This window comes from Mustela erminea, chromosome 1 (assembly GCF_009829155.1).
Source record: "Mustela erminea isolate mMusErm1 chromosome 1, mMusErm1.Pri, whole genome shotgun sequence".
Classification (NCBI taxonomy): Eukaryota; Metazoa; Chordata; class Mammalia; order Carnivora; family Mustelidae; genus Mustela; species Mustela erminea.
This window is the reverse complement of record NC_045614.1, coordinates 3,118,111-3,138,173: the sequence shown is the minus strand read 5'-3', so window position 1 is coordinate 3,138,173 and position 20,063 is coordinate 3,118,111. Positions and strand designations below refer to the sequence as shown.

The window sequence follows — 20,063 nt, the reverse complement described above, 5'->3', positions numbered from 1 at the left end:
ATCTCCCGCGCGGCCTCACCCGGGCCGGCCAGTGCGGGTAGCCCTTCATCTTGGCGAACACCAAGTCCCCGGGCTTGAAGGCATGCGGCATGCTGGCGGCGGGAAGCCCAGGCCGCAGGAAGCGGCGGCAGCGGCGGCGGCGGCAGCGGCTGCGGCGGCGGCGGCGGCAGCAGCGGGAGGCGAAGCCGGGGGCGGGAGCGGGGCGCCGAGGGGGCGGGGGCGGCCTCCTGGGCAGAGGGCCGCCGCGTGCTTATTGGACTGCGCGTCCCCGGAAGTCCCGCCCTCCGGCCTTCACGGGCGGGAGGTGCCGTCGCTCAGGACCACGTGCGGGGGATAGAGGCGCACGGGGACCAATGAGAAGAGGGGTTGGAGCAGAGCAAGTTAACGGGATTGGGTAACGGGTAGATCCAAGGGGCGTGACCCAGAGGCCTAATGGGAGCAGGGCGGAGGTTATGGGAGGTGAAAGGGGAAAGGTGGGAGGAGGGAAACGGAGACTTTCAGGGAGTGGTGAGGCAGGTGGCCAGGCGGCTTAGGGGCGGAGCTTAGGACAGGGGGGCGGGCAACGAACGGCCACAGAAGGAGGGCTTTAAGTAGGAGGCAGGTCATTGGCCACCACCGAAAGAAGGCCTACTCCGTGTAGGGGGCGGAGCACAGAAAGCCTCCCGCTCCCGGGAGCCGGTTGGCTACCACTCCAGAAGGCCTCAAGGTAGGGAGCAGGCATTGGCTACCATGGGGGGCGGAGCTTACGCAGCCCTTCACCATTGGATAAAGTGATAGAGGTTCAACTCAAAATAGGGACGCGCCGTTGCCGGCCCGAGGGGCGGGGCTGGGGAAGGGGCGGGGCTGGGGAAGGGGCGGGGCGTGGGGGAGTTCTTGGGGTAAACAGCCACAGAGTGCGCGGGGGACTCCTGTTTTCACTCCGCGAAAGGTTTTGAGCACCGGCTGCCAGAGCCGCAAGATACCCGATATGCCTGTTCATTCCAGAAAAATGTGTTTTCGTCCCGCAAGGCAGAATGCCATAACCTCTGTGCCTTAGTCTACCCACCTATAAAATGGGGTTGGTAACGGCACCCATCCTAGAGGGGCGTAAACGTTAAGTGCTCTCATCATCCCTAAAGCCTTGCGGACTGCGCCTGGCCGTCGGAAATACTGGGAGCACCAGATGCTGCTACCTCCTCTGTTAACTTCGCTCTTTTTTTTTTTTTTTCTTTTTAAAGATTTTACTTTTTTGACAGATCACAAGCAGGCAGAGAGGCAGACAGAGAGAGAGGGAAGCAGGCTCCCCGCTAAGCCACCCGACGTGGGGCTCGATCCCCGGACTCTGAGACCATGAGGACCTGAGCCGAAGGCAGAGGATTTGACCCAGGCACCTTTGTTAATTTCGTTCTAGTGACCCTTGGTAGGAACTGGAGGTAAAAGAGCCAGAGTGCTTAGGAAAATGCTGAGTAGTCGGGGAGGGGCCAGGGCGGGCTTTGGGGCTGGTAATTTAGGTAGAGACTCTAGAGACTCGCAGGGCAATAAAGATGGGCCAGTGGAGTGAAATGGATACAGAGAAGGCACGTAGGGCGGAGGGGAGAGCAAATGCAAACGTCTGAGCCAGAGAGGATGGAGCACGTGAGTGGGTCCGTCGAGGATCTTTCCTAGTGCCTTGGGAACGGGTGTGAACAGTCTGGCTTTTATTTTAGCTTCTTGGGAAAACATGGGAGAGATCTGATCACAGGGTACAAAAATAATACTTTAGTCTCGATACATCCTTATGCACATGAAATACATCTGCAAAAGACTTTTTTAAAAAGTGAAACATAGACTTAGCCACATGACCCTAGGAATCTACCCAAGAGAAATGAAAACACACTCCCCACAAAAACCTGTGCAGTAATAGTCATCACAGCATGATTCACAACAGCCAAAAAGCAGAAAGACCCAAGTGTCCGTTGATAATGTGAGTGGGTAAAACAAATGTGCTATATCCTTGCAACGAACACTATTCAGCAATGAAAAGAAAAGCAGCACTGACACACACTACCACCTGGAAGTGCCCCCAAAACACGAGAGGCAGTGAAATAAGCCAAACAAGAGGTCACATACTCTCCAATATCATATGCTATTTGATGGAATGTCCAAAAAGGGCAAATCTTTCAAGACAAAAGTAGTTACTTTGATCTACGGTTAGGAATCCAGAGTTAAAATTTATAATTTCATACAAAGGGCAGTATAAGGTTTCTTTTGCAGGTGATGGAAATGTTTTAGATTGTGGTGACGGTCTTACTACTTTGCAAATATAAAATGAAATTCTTTTAATTGTATCCCTAAAACATGAAATTTCGGGAATGTGAATTATTTATCAACACACCTTTGTCTAAAAATGATTTCTCGGGGGGCACCTGAGTGGCTCAATGGGTTGGGGCCTCTGCCTTCGGCTCAGGTTATGATCCCAGGGTCCTGGGATTCAGCAGGGAGCCTGCTTCCCCCTCTCTCTCTGCCTGCCTCTCTGCCTGCTTGTGATCTCTGTCTCTCAAATAAGTGAAATCTTTAAAAAATAAAAATGAGGGGTGCCTGGGTGGCTCAGCGGTTAAAGCCTCTGCCTTCGGCTCGGGTCATGATCTCAGGGTCCTGGGATCGAGCCCCACATCGGGCTCTCTGCTCAGTGGAGAGCCTGTTTTCACTCCCTCCCTCCACCGCCTACTTGTGATCTTTGTTTGTCAAATAAATAAATAAAATCTTTTAATAAATAAATAAATAAATAAATAAAAATAAAAATGATTTCTCGGGCCGAAAAGAGCTATAAGTTAGAATTGTCAGATAAAAATCAGAATGCCCAATTAAATCTAAATCGCAGATACACAACAAATACCTTTTCAGTATAAGTATGTTCCATTTGGCTCATGCAATATTTGTGACATACCTATGCTAGAAAATTATTTGTTACACGTCCAATAACATGCATGAACCTTGAAGACGTTCTGCTCAATGAAATAAACCAGATGCAAATGACAAATCCTGAAGGACCCCACTCCCAGGTGGTCTCCAGAGGAGTCCCAACTGCACAGACAGAGAGGAGATGGTAGGAGCCAGGGCTGGGGCAGGAGGTGGGGAGTCCGTGCTTCATGGGGACAGAGTTTCCACTTGGGGAGATGGAAAGTTCTGGAGACAGAGGGTGGGGGTGACAGCAGGATGGTGTGGTGTGCTTCATGCCATCAAGTTGCACAGTTAAAAATGGTTGAGGGGTGGGGCACCTGGGTGGCTCGGTGGGTTAAAGCCTCTACCTTCAGCTCAGGTCACAATCCCAGGATCCTGGGATCGAGCCCTGCATCCAGCTCTCTGCTCAGCAGGGAGCCTCTTCCCTATCTCTATCTCAGCCTGCATCTCTGCCTACTTGTGATCTCTGTCAAATAAATAAATAAATATATTTTTTAAAAAAATGGTTGAGGGGTGCCTGGGTGACTCGGTGGGTTAAAGCCTCTGCCTTCAGCTCGGGTCATGATCCCAGGGTCCTGGGATTGAGCCCGGCATAGGGCTCTCTGCTCCGCAGGGAGCCTGCTTCCTCCTCTCTCTCTCTCTCTCTCTCTCTCTCTCCACCTGCCTCTCTGCCTACTTGTGAACTCTGTCTGTCAAATAAAAAAATAAAATCTTAAAAAAAAAAATAAAAATGGTTGAAAGAGTTAATTCTATGTATATTTACCACTGTAAAAATATAATTGATCATAAATAACATCCTATAGAAATACCTAATTCGGGGCGCCTGGGTGGCTCAGTGGGTTGAGGCCTCTGCCTTCAGCTCAGGTCATGATCTCAGCGTCCTGGGATCGAGCTCCGCAGCGCAGCGGGCTCTCTGCTCAGCGGGGAGCCTGCTTCCTCCTCTCTCTCTGCCTGCCTCTCTGCCTTCTTGTGATCTCTGTCAAATAAGTAAACAAATTAAAAAAAAAAAGAAAAGAAATACCTAATTCATAGTTCCTTAAAATGGTTAAAATTGTAACTCAATGTTATATAGATACCATTCAGGTATTTTGGTTTTTTTGTTTGTTTTAAGATTATTTGTTTATGTGACAGAGAGAGAGAGAGAGAACGGGCGCAGCAGAGGGAGAGGGAGAAGCAGGCTCTCTGCTCAGCAGGGAGCCTGATGCAGGGCTGGAACCCAGGACCCTGGGATCATGACCTGAGCCGAAGGCAGACACTTAACCAACTGAGCCACCCAGGTGTCCCAAGTATTTGTTTTTTTATCTGAAATTCAGATCTAGGGTGCCTGGGTGGCTCAGTCGGTTGAGTGGCTGCCTTTGGCTCTGGTCATGATCCCAGAGTCCCAGGATCGAGTCCCACATGGGGCTGCCTGCTCAGCCCGGAGTCTGCTTCTCTCTCTGACCCTCCCTCCTCGTGCTCTCTCGCTCTCTCTAATAAATAAATAAAATCTTAGAAAAAAAAAAATCAGATCTCATGGGGTGTCCTGTATCTTATATATGCTAAATCACACAGGGACCAAGTGTGGAAGTTGAAAAAGGAATGAAGATGGTATGGAGGGGCCTGAATTAGATATAGAGAGAGACTGAGGCCTGAGGCCCAACGGGGGCCTGACTTGCCTGAAGTGAGACATGGAGTGCAGGGGCTCAAATGCCTCTTCTGTGGGCCCCCCCTTTCCAAAGCCCTCCTGATTCTGCACACGCTTTTTCCCCAGACTCTGAACCAGGCCAGAAAACCAGACTCCGACCTCATTGAGCCACATTGAGCAGCTGGGAAATGATGAAGCTTTGGTGAAAGCTGGGGCCAGCTTGCTCCCAGAAGGTGGGGAGGGCCCCCCAAAGTGGCAGGAGGAGGCAGGAGAGGATCCATGTTCTCCTGCCAGATCAGAGGCCTGTGAAGACAATGGTTGAGCCCTTAGTCATCACCTGGGGAGGTGAGGTTACTTCCAGTTCCCTAAGAAATGGGGCCTGGCAGCAGGCCAGAAGAGGCCAGTTAGAGAGGGAGCTACCACTGACCCCCCAGAACAGCAAGAAACAGCCCCCTCCAAACAGCAGGCCGCCTGAGCCCCTACAGTGTGCTGCAGGCTTGGTTTGCTCGGGGACTATCATGAGGAAATATTTACCACCCATTTAGCCAAGTACAAGAATGAGTAACATTTACAGGGGCCCGCCTGACTGAGTCCATAGAGCATGTGACTCTTGATCTCAGGATCAGGAGTTTAAGCCCCACCTTGGGTGTAGAGATCACTTAAAAATAAAATCTTTAATAAATAAAAATAAGTCTTCAAACAAAAAATCAGTAACATTTATTGAGCAACCAATATGTTCCAGACCACATTATTATTTTTATAACCTTTTTAAGATTTTATTTATTTGAGAGAGAGAGAGAGTAAGAGAGAGAGAGCACTAGCAGGGGAATAGCAGAGGGAGAGGGAGAAGCAGACTCCCCAATGAGCAGAGAGCCCAATGTGGGGCTCATTCCCAGGATTCCGAGATCATGACCTGAGCTGAAGGCAGACGCTTGACTGATCAAGCCACCCAGGCGCCCTTACCTGTTTAGGGAACAAATTACCACAAACTAAATTGATTTTTTACCATTTTGGAGGTCAGAAATCCAAGGTGAGTTTCAATGAGCTAAAATCCATGTGTTTGTGAAATTGCACTCCTTCTGGAAGCTCTAGGGGAGAATCCGTTTCATTGCGTTTCCCAGCTCCTAGAAGCTGTCTGCTTTCCTCAGCTCAGGGCTCCTTCCTCCATCTGAAGACATTTTCCCAAAGAAAACATACAGATGGCCCACAGGAACATGAAAAGGTAATCAACCAATCATTAGGCAAATGCACAATGAAACCACAAACGATCACCTGATACCTGTTAAGACAGCTATTATTAAGACAAGAAACAAGGGTTAGTAAAGATGTGGCAAGATAGGAATGCTCATGCATTGCTTGTGGGAATGTAGGTTGGTAGAGCCACTATGGAAAAACAGTATAAAGGTCCCTAAAAATATTAAAAATGGAAGTACCAGGGCGCCTGGGTGGCTCAGTGGGCTAAAGCCTCCGCCTTCGGCTCAGGTCATGATCCTGGAGTTCTGGGATTCAGTCCCACATTGGGCTCTCTGCTCGGTAGGGAGCCTGCTTCCTCCTCTTTCTGCCTCCCTGCCTACTTATGATCTCTGTCAAATAAATAAAAGCTTCAAAAAAAAAAAAAATAAATAATGGAAGTACCAGGGGCACATATGTGGCTCAGTTGGTTGAGCCCAGAGTCGGCTTGTCCCTCTCTTGCTGTCAAATAAATAAAATCTCTTAAAAATAAAAAAAAGGTATCATAATCCAACAATTACACTTGTACCTGAAGAAAACAAAACCACTAATTCGAAAAGAAGTGTGCAACACCCATGTTCCTTGCAGCACAACTCACAATGACCAACTATGGAAACAAGCCCGTGTGCATGGAAGGACAGATGGATAAAGAGGAGGTGGTATGGATATATGATGAAATATCACTCAGCCAAAAAAAATAAATAAAAAGGAAATCTTGCCATTCGTGACAACGTGGATGGACCTCAAGGGCATTAAGTGAAACAAGTCAGGCAGAGAAAAGCAAACACCATAAGATGTTTCTTATACGTGGAATCTAAACAAAGAAAGTAAGAGAGGCGCCTGGGTGGCTCAGTGGGGTAAAGCCTCTGCCTTTGGCTCAGGTCGTGATCCCAGGGTCCTGGGCTCTCTGCTCCTCGGGGATCCTGCTTCCTCCTCTCTCTGCCTGCCTCTCTGACTACTTGTGATCTTTGTCTGTCAAATAAATAAATAAAATCTTACAAATAAATAAATAATAAATAAATAAATAAAATCTTAAAAATAAAAGAAAAAGTAGGAGCGCCTGGGTGGTTTAGTTGGTTATAGCCTCTGCCTTCAGCTCAGGTCATGATCTCAGGGTCCTGGGATCCAGCCCGCATGGGCCTCTCTGTTCAGCAGGAAGCCCGCTTCCTGCCTGCCTCTCTGCCTACTTGTGATCTCTCTCTTTGTCAAATAAATAAATAAAATATTTTAAAAATTTTTTAAAAACGTAAGAAGAAACACAAAGAACCCCAGGAAGCTTATAGATAAGGAGAGCCCATGGGCGGGTTCCCTGAGGCGGGGGCTGGTAGAAACGGAGGAAAGGGGTCAAAAGAGAAAACAAAACAAAACCCAGATGAACCAAAGCTACCGCCGTGCCCCTCTCACCCCTACAAAAGCAACTGCAGCTACTTTATATCATCTGATGCCCAGACACCTCCGCATTTCCCCCCCGTGGTCTCAAAAACGCACGCCCCGTTCCTGCGCCGGCCCCCCTCTTAGGTGATGTTGCCAACGGTCCCCAGCCGCCCTCCCTTGCTCCCAGCGTCCACCTTCTCTCTCTAGCGCTTAACACCATCCACTCGGCCCCAGACCTGACTCTCGCCTCCTCTGTCTGCCCAGCCCCATCGGAAACTCCACGAGGGCTGCGAGGTCGGGGAATTTGTGTGTGCTTCCCCGCTGGTACAGGGCCGACTCTCAGTACGCAGAGAGCAAGTCATTGCAACCTCTGACATTTCTTGAAAGCTTTCTGACGCCATCGTGACCCTGACAATGGGGTCCGACGAGGGGGACGCCCGTCCTGGGCCCACTTCGCAGGAAGCCAAAGCTCCGCAAGCTTTGTCCGGGCTGCACCGGATTCTTTCCTAAATCCTGTGAAGATGACTTTAGGGCGCCTGGCCCAGACGCCGTGGGGATGCGCCCCCGTGGGTCCCCAGGCCCTCGCTCGTGCGCCCCCTCCCGCGCCTCCAGCACGTGTGCCCGAGAGAACCACAGCGCCGGGCACCAGGACGGTCTCCACGGCCCTGAACGCCCCCACACTGAGCTGCGTGGGGCATCCAGGGAAGGCTCTCGCGCAGGGAAAAGGTCAGGACCAAGTTCCGCGGGCCGGCCCCGCCTTCTCCGACACACCGCTTTGGGGAAAGCTGTGCAGCGAGGGCGGCGTAGCCTCCAGCCGGAAGCGCGCTCGTCGCCCCTGGCAACGGAGTCCGGAAAAAGCGCCGAGACGCGGCCCAGGGGTGCAGAGCGGCCGCCACGGGCCAGTGAGGCGCGGAGAGCTAGAGAGGCACCCCCGGCCGATTGTCACGTGGGCGGCCTCTTGAAGGCGGGACTTCCGGCAGCAAGGTATTTTCTTTCCGGTTGTTGGCTCTTGCCGGCCCCACCCCGACTGGGCCCTGCGCCCCCCCCCCGCCCCCCGCGGCCCCCTGCCGCCGGGCCCGCCGCCACCATGAAGAAGTTCTTCCAGGAGATCAAAGCTGACATCAAGTTCAAGAGCGCGGGACCTGGTCAGAAGCTCACGGAGTCCGTGGGGTGAGTGACCCGCGTCGATGCTTGAGATCCGAAGGCGAGCATGGGAGGGGGAGCCCAGAGAGGGCTAGGGGCGGGGAGGGGAGTCCTAGCGTCTCGGGGTGGGGAGAGCTCTCTGGGGGCGGGGCGCCGGGGGGCGACGGTGGGAGCAAGGGGAGGGGTAGCCTCCGGGGGCGGGGCGGGGGGGTTGTCGAGGCCTCGGGGGGCGGGGCTGGAGGCGGCGGCTAGGGGGCGGGGTGCAGAGTTGGGGGTCATTGGAGAAACCGTAGGAGAGTGAGTGGGCTGTAAAGGGGCCCCGGAGGGGCATCACCTAGGGAATCTAGGTGTTCGGAGATTGCACACAGAGCCGGAAGATGCGAGAACAGCTGGGGTCGTAAAGAGTGGGGAGGCGTAGCTTCCATGGCGGTAGGGATCTGGGCCTCGGTTCTGGAGCCTGAGGGAGGATCGGGTAAGTGTGATTAAGGCCAGGGAGCCTGAGGCGGTGTTGGAAGAGGGCTCGGTGGACTGGGGGCGCGGGGGTCGGAGAGGCTTAGGGAGGTCTGGGAGGGAAATGGAGGCGGGTGATGGTAGAGGTGGGGAGCTGGAGGCATCAGGGGAAGAGATGGGGACCTTGTGGGCGAAGGCTGAGGCAGACGGGAGGTCCTGAGGGGGAGCTGGGAGGAGAGGGGAGAAGAAGGCAGGCCAGCGGAGTGCTCATCCAGGCCACTGTGGACGTCTGGGGAGGACTCAGGGAAGAGAAGGGCCAGGGGCCAGTCTGGAGACTCAGGGGAGGACAGAAGATGAAGGGCTCTGGTGGGCTGGGAAGACCAAAGGAAGTGTAGAGGGGGCGGGGGCTTTGGGGACTGAGTGGGGTCTAGGAAGGGGAGTGGCTGAAGATGTCAGCCCTGCGTGGGGTCTGTGGGGGGTAATGGAAGGGATTGTGGAGAGGGCGGTGGTGAGGGGGAGGCAGGGAGGCAGGGAGGCTGCAGGAAGGGCATCCTGAGGCAGCGGGGGTGGGTGACGGAGAGTGGGTACATGCCCTCAGGGCATCTGTTGTGGGGATTGGGGGTTCCTGAGAGTGAGACGAAGGAGACCCACTAGGGCCAAGTTCCTGAGTCAGGGAGGGAAGCCCAGTAGACTGAATCAGGTCCTGGGAGCCTGGGAGAGGAGGGCAGCTTAAGAGAGGGCCAGGGAGAGGGGGTGGACCAAACAGGTCCATTCATTTGTTCCATAAGTACTGGGCAGAGGTGGGGCTGGTGCAGCGGGGACTGAGTGTGACGGGGAGGAGGCGGGGGCCGTGTGGGTGATGACTGTATCAGACAAGACGCCAGGAAGAGGGAAGTAGCGTGGAGATCCGGGCTTCTGTGACGCCGTTGGGCAAGACTGGGGGCTCAGGGTGTGTGACAAGGGCTGTCATGGGTTTCATGGGTAAGAGAAGGTCTCTGCTGTCTCAGGGCTCAGCTTCCAGGGGGGAGGTGTGAACAGATGAACCAGCACATGTGTGGTGAGACATTAGGTGGTACTCAGAGCTGTGAGGGAAAATAAGCTGGGTCAGGAGATGGCAAGTGATTTGGGGGACTGTTAGGGCATCCTGGAAGCCTCTTTGGGAAGGAGACATCTAAGCCAAGAGCCAGAGAAGTTTAGCCATGAGAAAATCAGTGTTTACACACACACACACACACACGCACACACACACACACACACACACACACACCCCTAAGCAGCCCCGGCTGCTCCCAGACCTTCTTTCCTCATCCCACATGCAGACAGAATATTCCGGGCAGAAAGTGTAGAAAGTGCAAAGGCCCAGTGGTAGGAGCCAGTGGGGTAGGAAAGCAGAGTAGATTGGGAGGTGTGAAGAGCCTGCGGGTCGGGGAGGCTTTAGGTCTGTGTTGTGCATGTGGTAGACAGGCTTGGTGCAGGAGTGACAAGCTCTGGCTTAGGATTAAAAGGATCCCTTTGGCTGCCCCATGGAGCCTTCAAGAGGGCGAGTAAGGTGTTTTGAAAATGGTATTTTGATGGAACTAAATGTCACATGGAGCAAGGGTGGGGTGTGTGATTCATCTTTTCTTCAACATGAGCTTGTCAGCTGTGGACAGGGGGCCAGGGATGGGCAGGAAGCAGGTCCCAGAGAGGTCGGGACACAATAATCAGGCCATCCGTGGCTCTGAGCAGGGCAGGAGTAGTGAGGCCAGGAACCCAGAGCCTTGGCTGCTTAGAAAGTTCTGGGGATGTAGTGCGGATACTTCCAAGCCTTGGTACCTGGAGAGGGTCTTGAGGGAAGGAGGCGAGGCAGGTGAATTAGAGTAGGGTGTTGGGGACGGGCTTCTCCGCAGGGGAAGGCCGGATCGTTTCTGTGCCCTGTGGACCTGGGAGCATGCGTCCTGGGCTAGTTTCCCCAGGTAGAGGCAAGAGCAGACCCAGCCCCTGCCGTGTGAGCTGGCATACTGCCAGGCAAACCGTAGGCGCCTACTAACGAAGCTGCAGCGCCTGGCTTCCACAGACTGGCAGGGTTGGTCTTGCTCGTGGGGGGATGGTGGAGAGGAGTGAGAGCTTTGAGTCTCCTCAGTTCCTCAGGGCAGTGGGGTGCCTTCTCACAGGGGCTCTCACACTTGCGGAGTGGTGGCCCGTGTGGGCGGGCTGGCGGTCCCCCTGTTGAGCTGCCAGGACCCTGAGGCTTGGGCTCATGCGGGACTTGCCCTCAGGGGCAGAGCTGGGAGCAGACCTGCCTCTGCCTCCTGGGGCTCTTCTGTGTTAGAACCATCTAGAGACTGCAGGTGACCCCTGGGGAAAGAGGGAGGGGTCTGTCCGATGGCGCAGAAGTGGAAGAGGGACAGAGGCTCTTCTGTCTGACCCTGTGTCACCTCACTTTTCCTCTGCCTGTCCCCAGGGAGAGGGCCCCCAAAGAAAAACCCACCCAGCCAGCACTGCGGCAAGCCCGCCAGGGACCCACGGATGAGGCCCAGATGGCGGCCGCGGCGGCCCTGGCCCGGCTTGAACAGAAGCAGCCCAGGGCCCGGGGCCCCACGTCGCAGGAGTCCATCCGCAACCAGGGTGAGCGAGGCCTGTGCTTGGCCCGGGGTGGAAATAGTTATGGGACCAGCAACTTTGGGGGCTCTGAAGTCTCAAGTCATTGGAGGGGGACAGGGCAGAAAGGCACAAGGATGCTACAGTCTGGAAGGCTGAGGAGGGGAGAAGGGAGCGAGACAGGGTTGTCATCGGGTGATCAGGGGAAGCCCAGGGGCGGGGGGAGGTGGCTCAGGCAGCCCCCCCCCCCCAGGAGAGGAAGGACTAGATCTTGACCCTCTCCGGTCTTGGGTCTTGGGGATGTGTGCCTGGGGACACACCAGGGCTTACAACCCGCCTGTCTCTGTCCTGTCTCCAGTGAGAAAGGAACTTCGAGCTGAAGCAACTGTCGGCGGGAGCACAGAGGCCCCCGGGAGCAACACGGTAAAGACATCTGCACAGCAGCCAGACGCCCGCGGGGCCTTCCAGAGCGGGGAGCTGGTTCTTGCCTGTGTTGGTTTAATTGGCCATTTCCTCATTACGAGCCGGGGGCCCAGCCCTGGGGCTGTAAGCGTGCGGTGCTGGGGTGGGGGACACAGAGGAGAAGTCAGGGTGGCCGGAGGTCACCTCTGTCCTTGTGCACAAAGGCAGTGTGGGGAGCCCCGCCTGGGACGGTGGGAGCAGGTTGTGGTTGAAGGTGGGGTTGACTGGGACCTTGTCACACTCAACTCCTGCCCTTAGCTGTTTTCCGGGGAATTGGGAGGGCTGTTCGGACTAGTGGCATCAGGGACGGCTTCCTGAGGGAGGTGGGCTTTAAAGGGGAGCTTGGTGGAAAGGGTGTTCTGAGCAACCTGACCCTGGGGCTCTCACTGAGTTTTAGAATGGAAAAGGCCCTAGACAGTGCCTAGGGACGGAGGTCCAGAGAGCAGTTGAGACTCCTCTAGGTTGCGGTGACTCCTGACTCGCCTGCGGGCTGCATCCCCACGAGATGCGGGAACCATGAGCGGGGCCACTGCAGAGCATTGGCCCCGCGTCCAGAGCCGCCCCCCACTTTCTGTCCCCCCACACTCTCTGTCCCCCATCCTTCGGTTGTGTGCAAGCCCCACTGAGCCATTTTATAGAGCTGAAGGTGGGCTCTGCAGGGCAGTGGTGCGGGGCTGGACTGTCCCAGCGCCAACCCGCAGAGGCGGCAGCGTGGTGGCTCTGGGCTCAACCGCCTGCACCGCCCCCCCAGGTGCCCGAGGCCAAAGAGGAGGGCTCCGCCCATCTGGCAGTGCCCGGAGTGTGCTTCACGTGCCCGCTCACCGGGGCCACGCTCAGGAAGGACCAGCGGGATGCCCACATCAAAGAGGCCATTCTCTCGGTGAGTGGCAGTGCCGGGTCCTGCCCCGGCAGGTGGCTCGGGTCTGCGTGGATGGTGCATGCGCTGTCTCCCTGGAGAGGCAGCGTGTGCGTGGGGTACGAAATGTCCAGTGCCCCAGGGCGGCTGAAGAGGAGCCGCCTCTCGCCTTCCCTTCCTGGAGGCGACCGCTCTCTGTGGTTTCCGGCCCTTTCCAGAGAGGCTTCCAGGTAGGCGCAGCTGTCCAACCCCGCACCCGCTTTCCCCAGGTCTGAGTTTGCTATCCCTGCCCTGACAAAACTCTGACGAAGCCGGTGGCTTCAGAGGGCACGCGTTCCCTCCCGGTTCTAGAAGCTAGGAGCGTGGCACGGGTCCCACTGGGCTCGAGTCAAGGTGGCAGCGGCCCCGAGTTCCATCTGGACGCTCCGGGGGATGGGGGAGGAGCGCGGCCCGGCCCCGTCCGGCCTCCAGGCTGTCCGCGGCGGCTCCCTCCGCCCTCGCAGCCAGCGCGCCAGGCCCGGGTCGTGCTCGGGCCGCCTCTCTCCTCTCTTCCCCTTGAAGGGACCTCGACATTACGCTGCACCCGCCGGATAATCCAGGCTAATCTCCCTATTTTAAGGCCCGCTGATGAGCAGCGCTCATTATCTGTCTCCTAGCTGCCCCTTCCCGTGTCACCGACCGTGCCCGCAAGACGGAGGGGGAGGACGGGGGCCTCTGCCGCACCTTACCCCGAGTTCACGGGCATTAATGTTTTTCTGCATTTGTCCTGTCACCCCTTTCTAGTTTTTTCTGAACCATCTGAGGGACAGTTCTGCACTCTTAGCAACTTGACATAAGTTCTGGAGCTGTTTAGAAAGCTCCTTGCTGAGGACTGTATGGCCGGTGTGTCCTGTCCTAGCGGGAACAGTGACGTGACACAGAGCCGTGGTCAGTCCCAGGGCGGGAGGGAGCGCTGTGTGGACGCGTGCGTGGGGTGCGGACAGCGGCCGCTGCTGAGCCTCCAAGGGCCTGTCCCCATTCGCGCTCCGCCAGCGGCTCCCCTAGATCACGGGGACCACACCGTCCCTGTGGGGGTTGCACATGCTCTGTCTGTCTTCCCCCGGATGGACAGGTGAAAATATCTTGGGATAGTTGTGTTTTTTTGTGTTTTTTTTTGTTTTTTTTTTTAAAGATTTTATTTATTTATTTGACAGGCAGAGATCACAAGTAGGCAGAGAGGCAGGCAGAGAGAGAGAGGAGGAAGCAGGCTCCCCACTGAGCAGAGAGCCCGATGCGGGGCTCGATCTAAGGACCCTGAGACCATGACCTGAGCCGAAGGCAGAGGCTTTAACCCACTGAGCCACCCAGGTGCCCCTCTCGGGATAGTTGTAACGTGCATTTCCTTCGCTTTGGTTCAGGTTGGCCACGTTTTCAGAAGAGAATGTGTCTCTTTCTCGTCTTTCTGTTGGATGGTTGGATCGATTATTTATTTATTTGTTTGTTTGTTTATTTATTTATTTATTTATTTGTTAGGTAGACCCCATGCCTGGGGGGCTCAGTGGGTGAAGCGTCTGCCTTTGGCTCAGGTCGTGATCCCAGGGTTGTGGGATCGAGCCCCGCATCGGGCTCCCCGCTCAGTGGAGAGTCTGCAGCTCCTTCTTCCCGTGTGTGCGTGTGCCTTCTCGTTTTTGCTCTCTGTCAAACAGATAAATCTTAAAAAAAAAAAAAAAAACAGAAAAAAGTGGGCTCCGTGCCCAGCGCCGAGCCCAGTGTGGGTGACCCCACAACTCTGAGATCATGACCTGAGCTGAGACCATAAAGAGTTGGACACTTGGCTGCCTGGGCCCCCAGGCTCCCCTGGCCTTTTTCTGAAGTTGATTTGTGGGCACTTTTTACATATTAGGGAAATTGGTGTTTTGCCTGTGATGTGAATCGTACATGTTTTCCCCTAGTGCTTTACTTTCAGATTGTGCTTGTGGTCGCTTTGCCACATGGAGGTGTTTGATCTGTGTAATTGAGTATGTTGGTCCTATGGCTTCTGGGTTTTGTGGCACACTTAGAAAGGCCTTCCGCACTTGGGAATTAAAATGTTTCTTACATGGCTTTTTAGTGCTTTTCTGTTTTGCTTTTTGTTATTCAACGTTTAAAACTTTGGTGCATAAAAACCACTTGAGTCCAACTAGAAGCTCTCACCCTGTCCAGCCTGAGGCATGAAGCCAGTGCTCTCCGGCCCCCCATAGCTACGAGCTTCTCCTGACCCCCCAACCCCCTGTGATGGAACACACCTGCTTTTTGGTCACAGCTGTGAAACCTGCCTCGATCACAAGGCAGATTCCTGTACGGGTTTGGCTCCTTTCTGGACGTTCTGCTCCTTTGTCCCTTGTGTGCCCTCAGGCCCTGTACCTGGAAACCCCTGAGAGCAGCATTTGGAGCAGGAGCTCGTCCCCAGGGGGTATATGGGAGGTCACGCAGGCCTGGCCTGGCCTCATCCTGAGAGCATGCCCCCTCTCATCCAGAGACGGGTTTTTCTGCCGGTCGATGTCTCTGTCCCCTCTGTCCCACCCCGACAACTAAACTGGGAAACCGGGTAGCAGAGGTCTGTCCGATGGACCCCGGGGGGTAGCATCATCTGGCCTTTGACGCACCCTCTTCCCTAGAGGTCAGGGCAGGATGAGGTCCAGGCTGGAGCACGGGGGGAGGGGGGCCTCTCTCCTCCTCCTCCTTTGCTGAAAGTGCACAGTTGAGTTTGTTTCAGTGAAAGCTCCTGGCCTCCCAGGGGACTTCTGTCACCTGAGTAGTGAGACCAGGCTGCTGGGGGCAGGGAAGGGTGCCTGATGCACTTCCCTTCCTCCTCCCAGCACTTCTCCACGGACCCCGTGGCTGCCTCCATCATGAAGATCCACACGTTCAACAAAGACCGGGACCGGGTGAAGCTGGGTGTGGACACCATTGCCAAGTGAGCGGGCAGCCAGCGGGGTGTCGCCCCCACCCCGGACCGCAGCCTCCTGGGGGAGCCTGGAAGGAGCACGGGAGTGCAGCCAGGCCCCACCCTGCACTCCCTGCCCCAAGCCCTCTGGAGAGGGGCTTGGCCTCTCGGGACCTCAGTTTACCTGTCTGTAAAACGGAGGGGTTTACCAAGTGAGGGAATCCCAATCCTGGCTTTCCTTCGGGGTATCAGAGGAGTGAAGGGTCCCCCCCACTCCCCTCATCTGTTCGAACAGGCCTGGGGGAGGATGCCAGGAAGTCCCTGTAGCTCGTGAGCCCCTGGGGCCCCGGGGGCTTCCATGGTCCCTTACTCTGGCTCTGTCTGCCGCACCCCACTGCTGTGTGTGTTGGTGTCCTCAGGGGAAGCAGGACCAAGGGGGAGGCCCGGGAATGGTCCAGGGTGGGCTGTGTCGGGGGCAGCAGTGGGGGCTGTCAGCCCCAGGGGGTGGGCTTCACGGGGGGCCCTCCGGGGTGCGTCCTAGCACGAGGCCAGGTAGGACTGTCAGCTCCGGCCCCCCGTTCTCCTGCAGGTACCTGGACAACATCTGCCTGCACCCCGAGGAGGAGAAGTACAGGAAGATCAAGCTGCAGAACCGAGTGTTCCAGGTGAGGCTGCCCGCGGCGGGGTGTGGCCAGGCCACGTGCACGCATGCGCACACCACGCACATGCCCGCACGCACACACCATACACAAGCACACACACATGCACGCACACACGCATGCAGGCACCTGCACACACGCACACATGCCCGCGCACACACACATGCACACACACGCACGCGCATGGCGCCCGTGGGCGGTGTAGGGGAGGCTGCCGGAACCAGGGGCTGGAGGGCTGGGCCAGGGCAGGCAGCAGGGGGGAGCCGGGGACTCAGGGCTTCGGGAACATGGGTCGTGCATCACGAGTCTATACTATGTGTTTTCCCCACCACCCTGGCGGGTTTCGACTTCATTTGAATGCGTTGGGATGCCGTGGGCACTGGGGAGATTTCTCCCATAAACGCAGACTTGGGGTTTCTGTGGAAAAATCCCGGGGTCCCGCCACCGTGGCCCACGTTAGCTGTGCCGCTGGCAGGGTGCTTGCTGCTGACTTCTGGTGGCTGTGGCCGCCCCCTGCCCCCTTCCTGCCCCCACATCCCACGAAGCCGGTCTCCCCCACCTCTGGGGTCCTCTTGCTTGTCCCTTGGCCCTTTAGCCTCCTCTGCGAGCCGCTGGTGGCGGCCCCGCGGCTTGTGTTGCGGCGAGTGTGCTCGTGCCCCCGCTCTGGGGACGGCTTTGGCGGGTTCGCCCTGTTGGCCATTGCTCCAAGACCTAGGAGCCGAGCAGGGTGGTCAGTGAGGCTGGTGGCCTCCCGGAGGCCCCGCGGCCTTGTGTGACCTCTGGTTGCACTCCCTCAGGAGCGCATTAACTGCCTGGAAGGGACCCATGAGTTTTTTGAGGCCATTGGTTTCCAGAAGGCACTGCTTCCAGTTCCTGATCAGGGTAAGGGAGGTGGAGCGGGGTCTTGGCCGTGCCAGGGAAAGGGGTGGGGGCTCACCCCGCGGCAGCAGAGTGACCCCTGTGTGTGCCCCAGAGGGCCCCGAGGAGTTCTACGTGCTGAGTGAGGGCGTCCTGGCCCAGCCCCAGAGCCTGCAGAGGCACAAGGAGCAGCTTCTGATCGCTGAGCCCGTGCGGGCCACCCTGGCCCGCCAGCGCCGGCTCTTCCGGCCCTCGCCCATGGCTTCCCAGTTCGAGCTGCCCGGGGACTTCTTCAACCTCACGGCGGAGGAGATCAAGCGGGAGCAGAGGCTCAGGTCCGAGGCGGTGGAGCGGCTGAGTGTGCTGCGGACCAAGGCCATGCGGGAGCGGGAGGAGCAGCGCGAGCTGCGCAAGTACACCTACACGCTGCTGCGCGTGCGCTTCCCCGACGGCTGCCTGCTGCAGGGTGCGTGTCCGAGGGCCACGGGGCGGGCCCGGGCGGTGCTCCCTGGCGGTGCTCCTGCTGACCGTGGGGGGGCCCCATTGTCCTGCCCACCCAGGGACCTTCTACGCCCGGGAGCGTGTGGCCGCGCTGTACGCGTTCGTGCGGGAGGCCTTGCAGAATGATTGGCTGCCTTTCGACCTGCTGGCCTCGGGCGGGCAGAGGTTGTCGGAGGACGAGAGCCAGGCCTTCAACGAGTGCGGGCTGGTGGGTGACGGGCTCCCTGCGTGGGAGGGGGTAGGCGGCGGCCCAGGGTGCGTCTCTGGGTTTTCCTGCCCACACAAACCCCAACAGGGGAAGGGGCACCTTGAGCAGTGGGTGGTGTGGGGCCCAGGAGTCTGGGCCCCTGGGTTCAAGTCCCACCTTCCTGTGGATGTGTGGTGTGCCCCCAAGTGATGTCTCTCTGCCTCAGTTTCCCACCTAGAGAGTGGGAACAGGGCAGGCATGTGAGAGTTCTCTGAAGAGGAGAACCAAGGCAGATGGATCCCAGATGAGGGCCTTCCTGGGGAGGAAGTGGGGGGGTGGGCAGCTTTCAGACCCTCCTGTGGGAAGACTGGAGGGACTTCCGGAGTTCCTGAGGTTGGCAAGGCCATGGGAATGGGCCGGTTGTGGTATGTGGTCCCCGGCGTGGAGCTGCCCAGGACGAGCGTGGCCCTGGCCCCAGCACAAGGAATGGAATGCAGAGACTCCCAGCACAGAGACGCCCAAGTGCGGCTGAGGCTTTCTCACCCCACTGCAGGTGCCCTCGGCCCTCCTGACCTTCTCGTGGGACGCAGCGGTGCTTGAAGACATCAAGGCTGCAGGGGCCAATCCGGACTCATCTATTCTGAAACCTGAGCTCCTGGCAGCCATCGAGAAGCTCTCGTGAAATAAAAGCAGGGTTGGCTTTAGCCTACGTGGGTTGTCTCATACTCTCCTGCTTCCTCCACCACTAGCCCCCCACCCAGTCTCCCTCCTCCCAGGGTCCCCCACTCCCCCGGAAGTGCCTGCCCTGGCCCAGAGAGCTCTGCAGGCACAGGGAGGAGCGCTGGTGGGCTGTGACCCGTGCCTGGGAGAGGGCTCTCGGGAGGCAGCCGCTGTACCTGTTCACAGGGCCCCTGGGCAGGAGAGTAGGCCTGCGGCATGGGCCCAGTCCCCATGAGCTGTGGCCCAGATGGCCGCGGCTGGCCCTGATGCTGAGCCATGGGGTTGCCAGGGACAGCAGTTGCTGGGGACAGCGGCAGAGAGAGATGCAGGGCCTGCCAGGACACGGTTCTGTGGTTGCTGAATTACGAACCCAAATAAATGACATCAGACTTGTCTCCTGGTGCTGAATTGAAGCAGTGGCTGCTGCAGGCTGCCGGCACAGGAGGCCCCCCGAGTGGATCCTGGGGCGGGGGGCAGGGTGGGCACCTGCTGAGGGCGGACCTCCCAGGGAGCTCTTGTCTTATTGTTGGGGGGCCCATCCTCAGCCCCAGTTCCTGTGGTGGTGACTTTATAGGATTAAAGTGGCTGTGCCTGTGGTTGGAGACACCAAGTGTCCTGGGTAGGCAGGTGGGCCCAGCGTCACCACAGGGGTCCTCACCCCTGGAAGGAGGTAGGAGGCTACAGGGGGAGCCCCCCGCCCCGAGTCCACATGGGCACCTCTGGAAGCTGCAAAAGGCAGGCGGGTCCCCCCTCCTGGGCTTCCAGGAGCTGGCGCTGCCCACACTGGTTTCCAATCCGTGAGGCCCATGGCAGACTTCTGACTCCCGAACCATAGGAACAAGTGTGGTTTTAAGCCAAGGTGGCAGCCGTGTGTTCCAGCAGCCGCAGGAAGTGAGTAACGGAAGCTGAGCGTGGGGCCCAGGATGCGCTGGCCCTGGTCATGTGTCCCCTGGAGAGATGCCCTTGACTTCACCTGGACTGTCCCCTCCCCTCTCCTCAGGCCGGCCCCTCCCAGACCCTCTCCTCTGCAGAGAGAAAGGCCTGTGGTGGCCAGTCCTCTGGCCACCGCCAGCTCAGTGACAGACAGACTTGGAAGTTTGAGGCCTAAATGTGATTTTACCATCAAAAACACCTTCTAGCCCCCAGCCGGCAAGAAGCCCCCTTACATGCCTTTGCTTCCCATCTGGCTGTTCCCACACAGGGCAAGATGGGGGCCTGTCCTCTGCTGCCCCATCTTGGTCCCCTCCCGGCCCAACTGTGACTTGACATTAACTCCCAAGTTGTTAGATGACCGCCTAACACGGGTCCCAGGGGACTTGACTGGCTGGGTAGTCCCGTCCAGAGGCGGCACACACACCTGCCCCCAGCAAGGGGTCCTGGCTGAGTTGGGGGCTGCTGAACGCCAACACGGTGGCTGCCTCCTCTCCCGCGGGCTCAGCAGGAACAGAACTTGACGGGCCAGTCCAGGTTAAATGGGGTCCAGGAATTCTGCCAAAATTCCCGCACCCCAGGCCTCTGATGTCTCGGTGGGGTCGCTTACAGCCCCAACACAGGGCCGCTCCAGGGCACAGGGGCCCACAGCTGTCCATGCATTC

The 20,063-nt window shown here is 57.2% G+C and overlaps 2 protein-coding genes across 6 annotated transcripts in view; one reads left to right on the top strand and one right to left on the bottom strand.

Annotated features, from left to right (window-relative positions):
- Window positions 1-7,671, bottom strand: part of HDGFL2 (HDGF like 2) — a 28,003-nt gene extending 20,332 nt beyond the window's left edge. Inside the window, exon 1 of one of the 4 annotated variants that reach the window (XM_032306668.1) lies at window positions 7,384-7,671. In XM_032306668.1, coding sequence (XP_032162559.1) covers window positions 7,384-7,548 — 165 coding nt within the window. In that variant the 5' untranslated portion in view covers window positions 7,549-7,671. Of the gene's footprint in view, window positions 1-19; window positions 200-7,383 lie in introns of those variants that run through there. The other 3 variants (XM_032306658.1, XM_032306688.1, XM_032306678.1) reach the window with 3 other exon arrangements.
- A 448-nt stretch (window positions 7,672-8,119) lies between these two features.
- On the top strand, window positions 8,120-18,861 carry UBXN6 (UBX domain protein 6). 2 transcript variants are annotated; one of them, XM_032306700.1, is made up of 10 exons: window positions 8,120-8,317; window positions 11,184-11,347; window positions 11,679-11,743; window positions 12,534-12,662; window positions 15,476-15,573; window positions 16,133-16,208; window positions 17,000-17,084; window positions 17,176-17,526; window positions 17,621-17,769; window positions 18,302-18,861. In XM_032306700.1, exons 1-10 carry the CDS (start codon window positions 8,235-8,237, stop codon window positions 18,428-18,430), a joined length of 1,329 nt encoding a protein of 442 aa, XP_032162591.1. In that variant the 5' UTR covers window positions 8,120-8,234; the 3' UTR covers window positions 18,431-18,861. The 2 variants fall into 2 exon arrangements, with proteins under 2 accessions (XP_032162591.1, XP_032162599.1); XM_032306708.1 differs by lacking the exon at window positions 8,120-8,317 and adding an exon at window positions 8,569-8,762.
- Window positions 18,862-20,063: the final 1,202 nt, after the last annotated feature.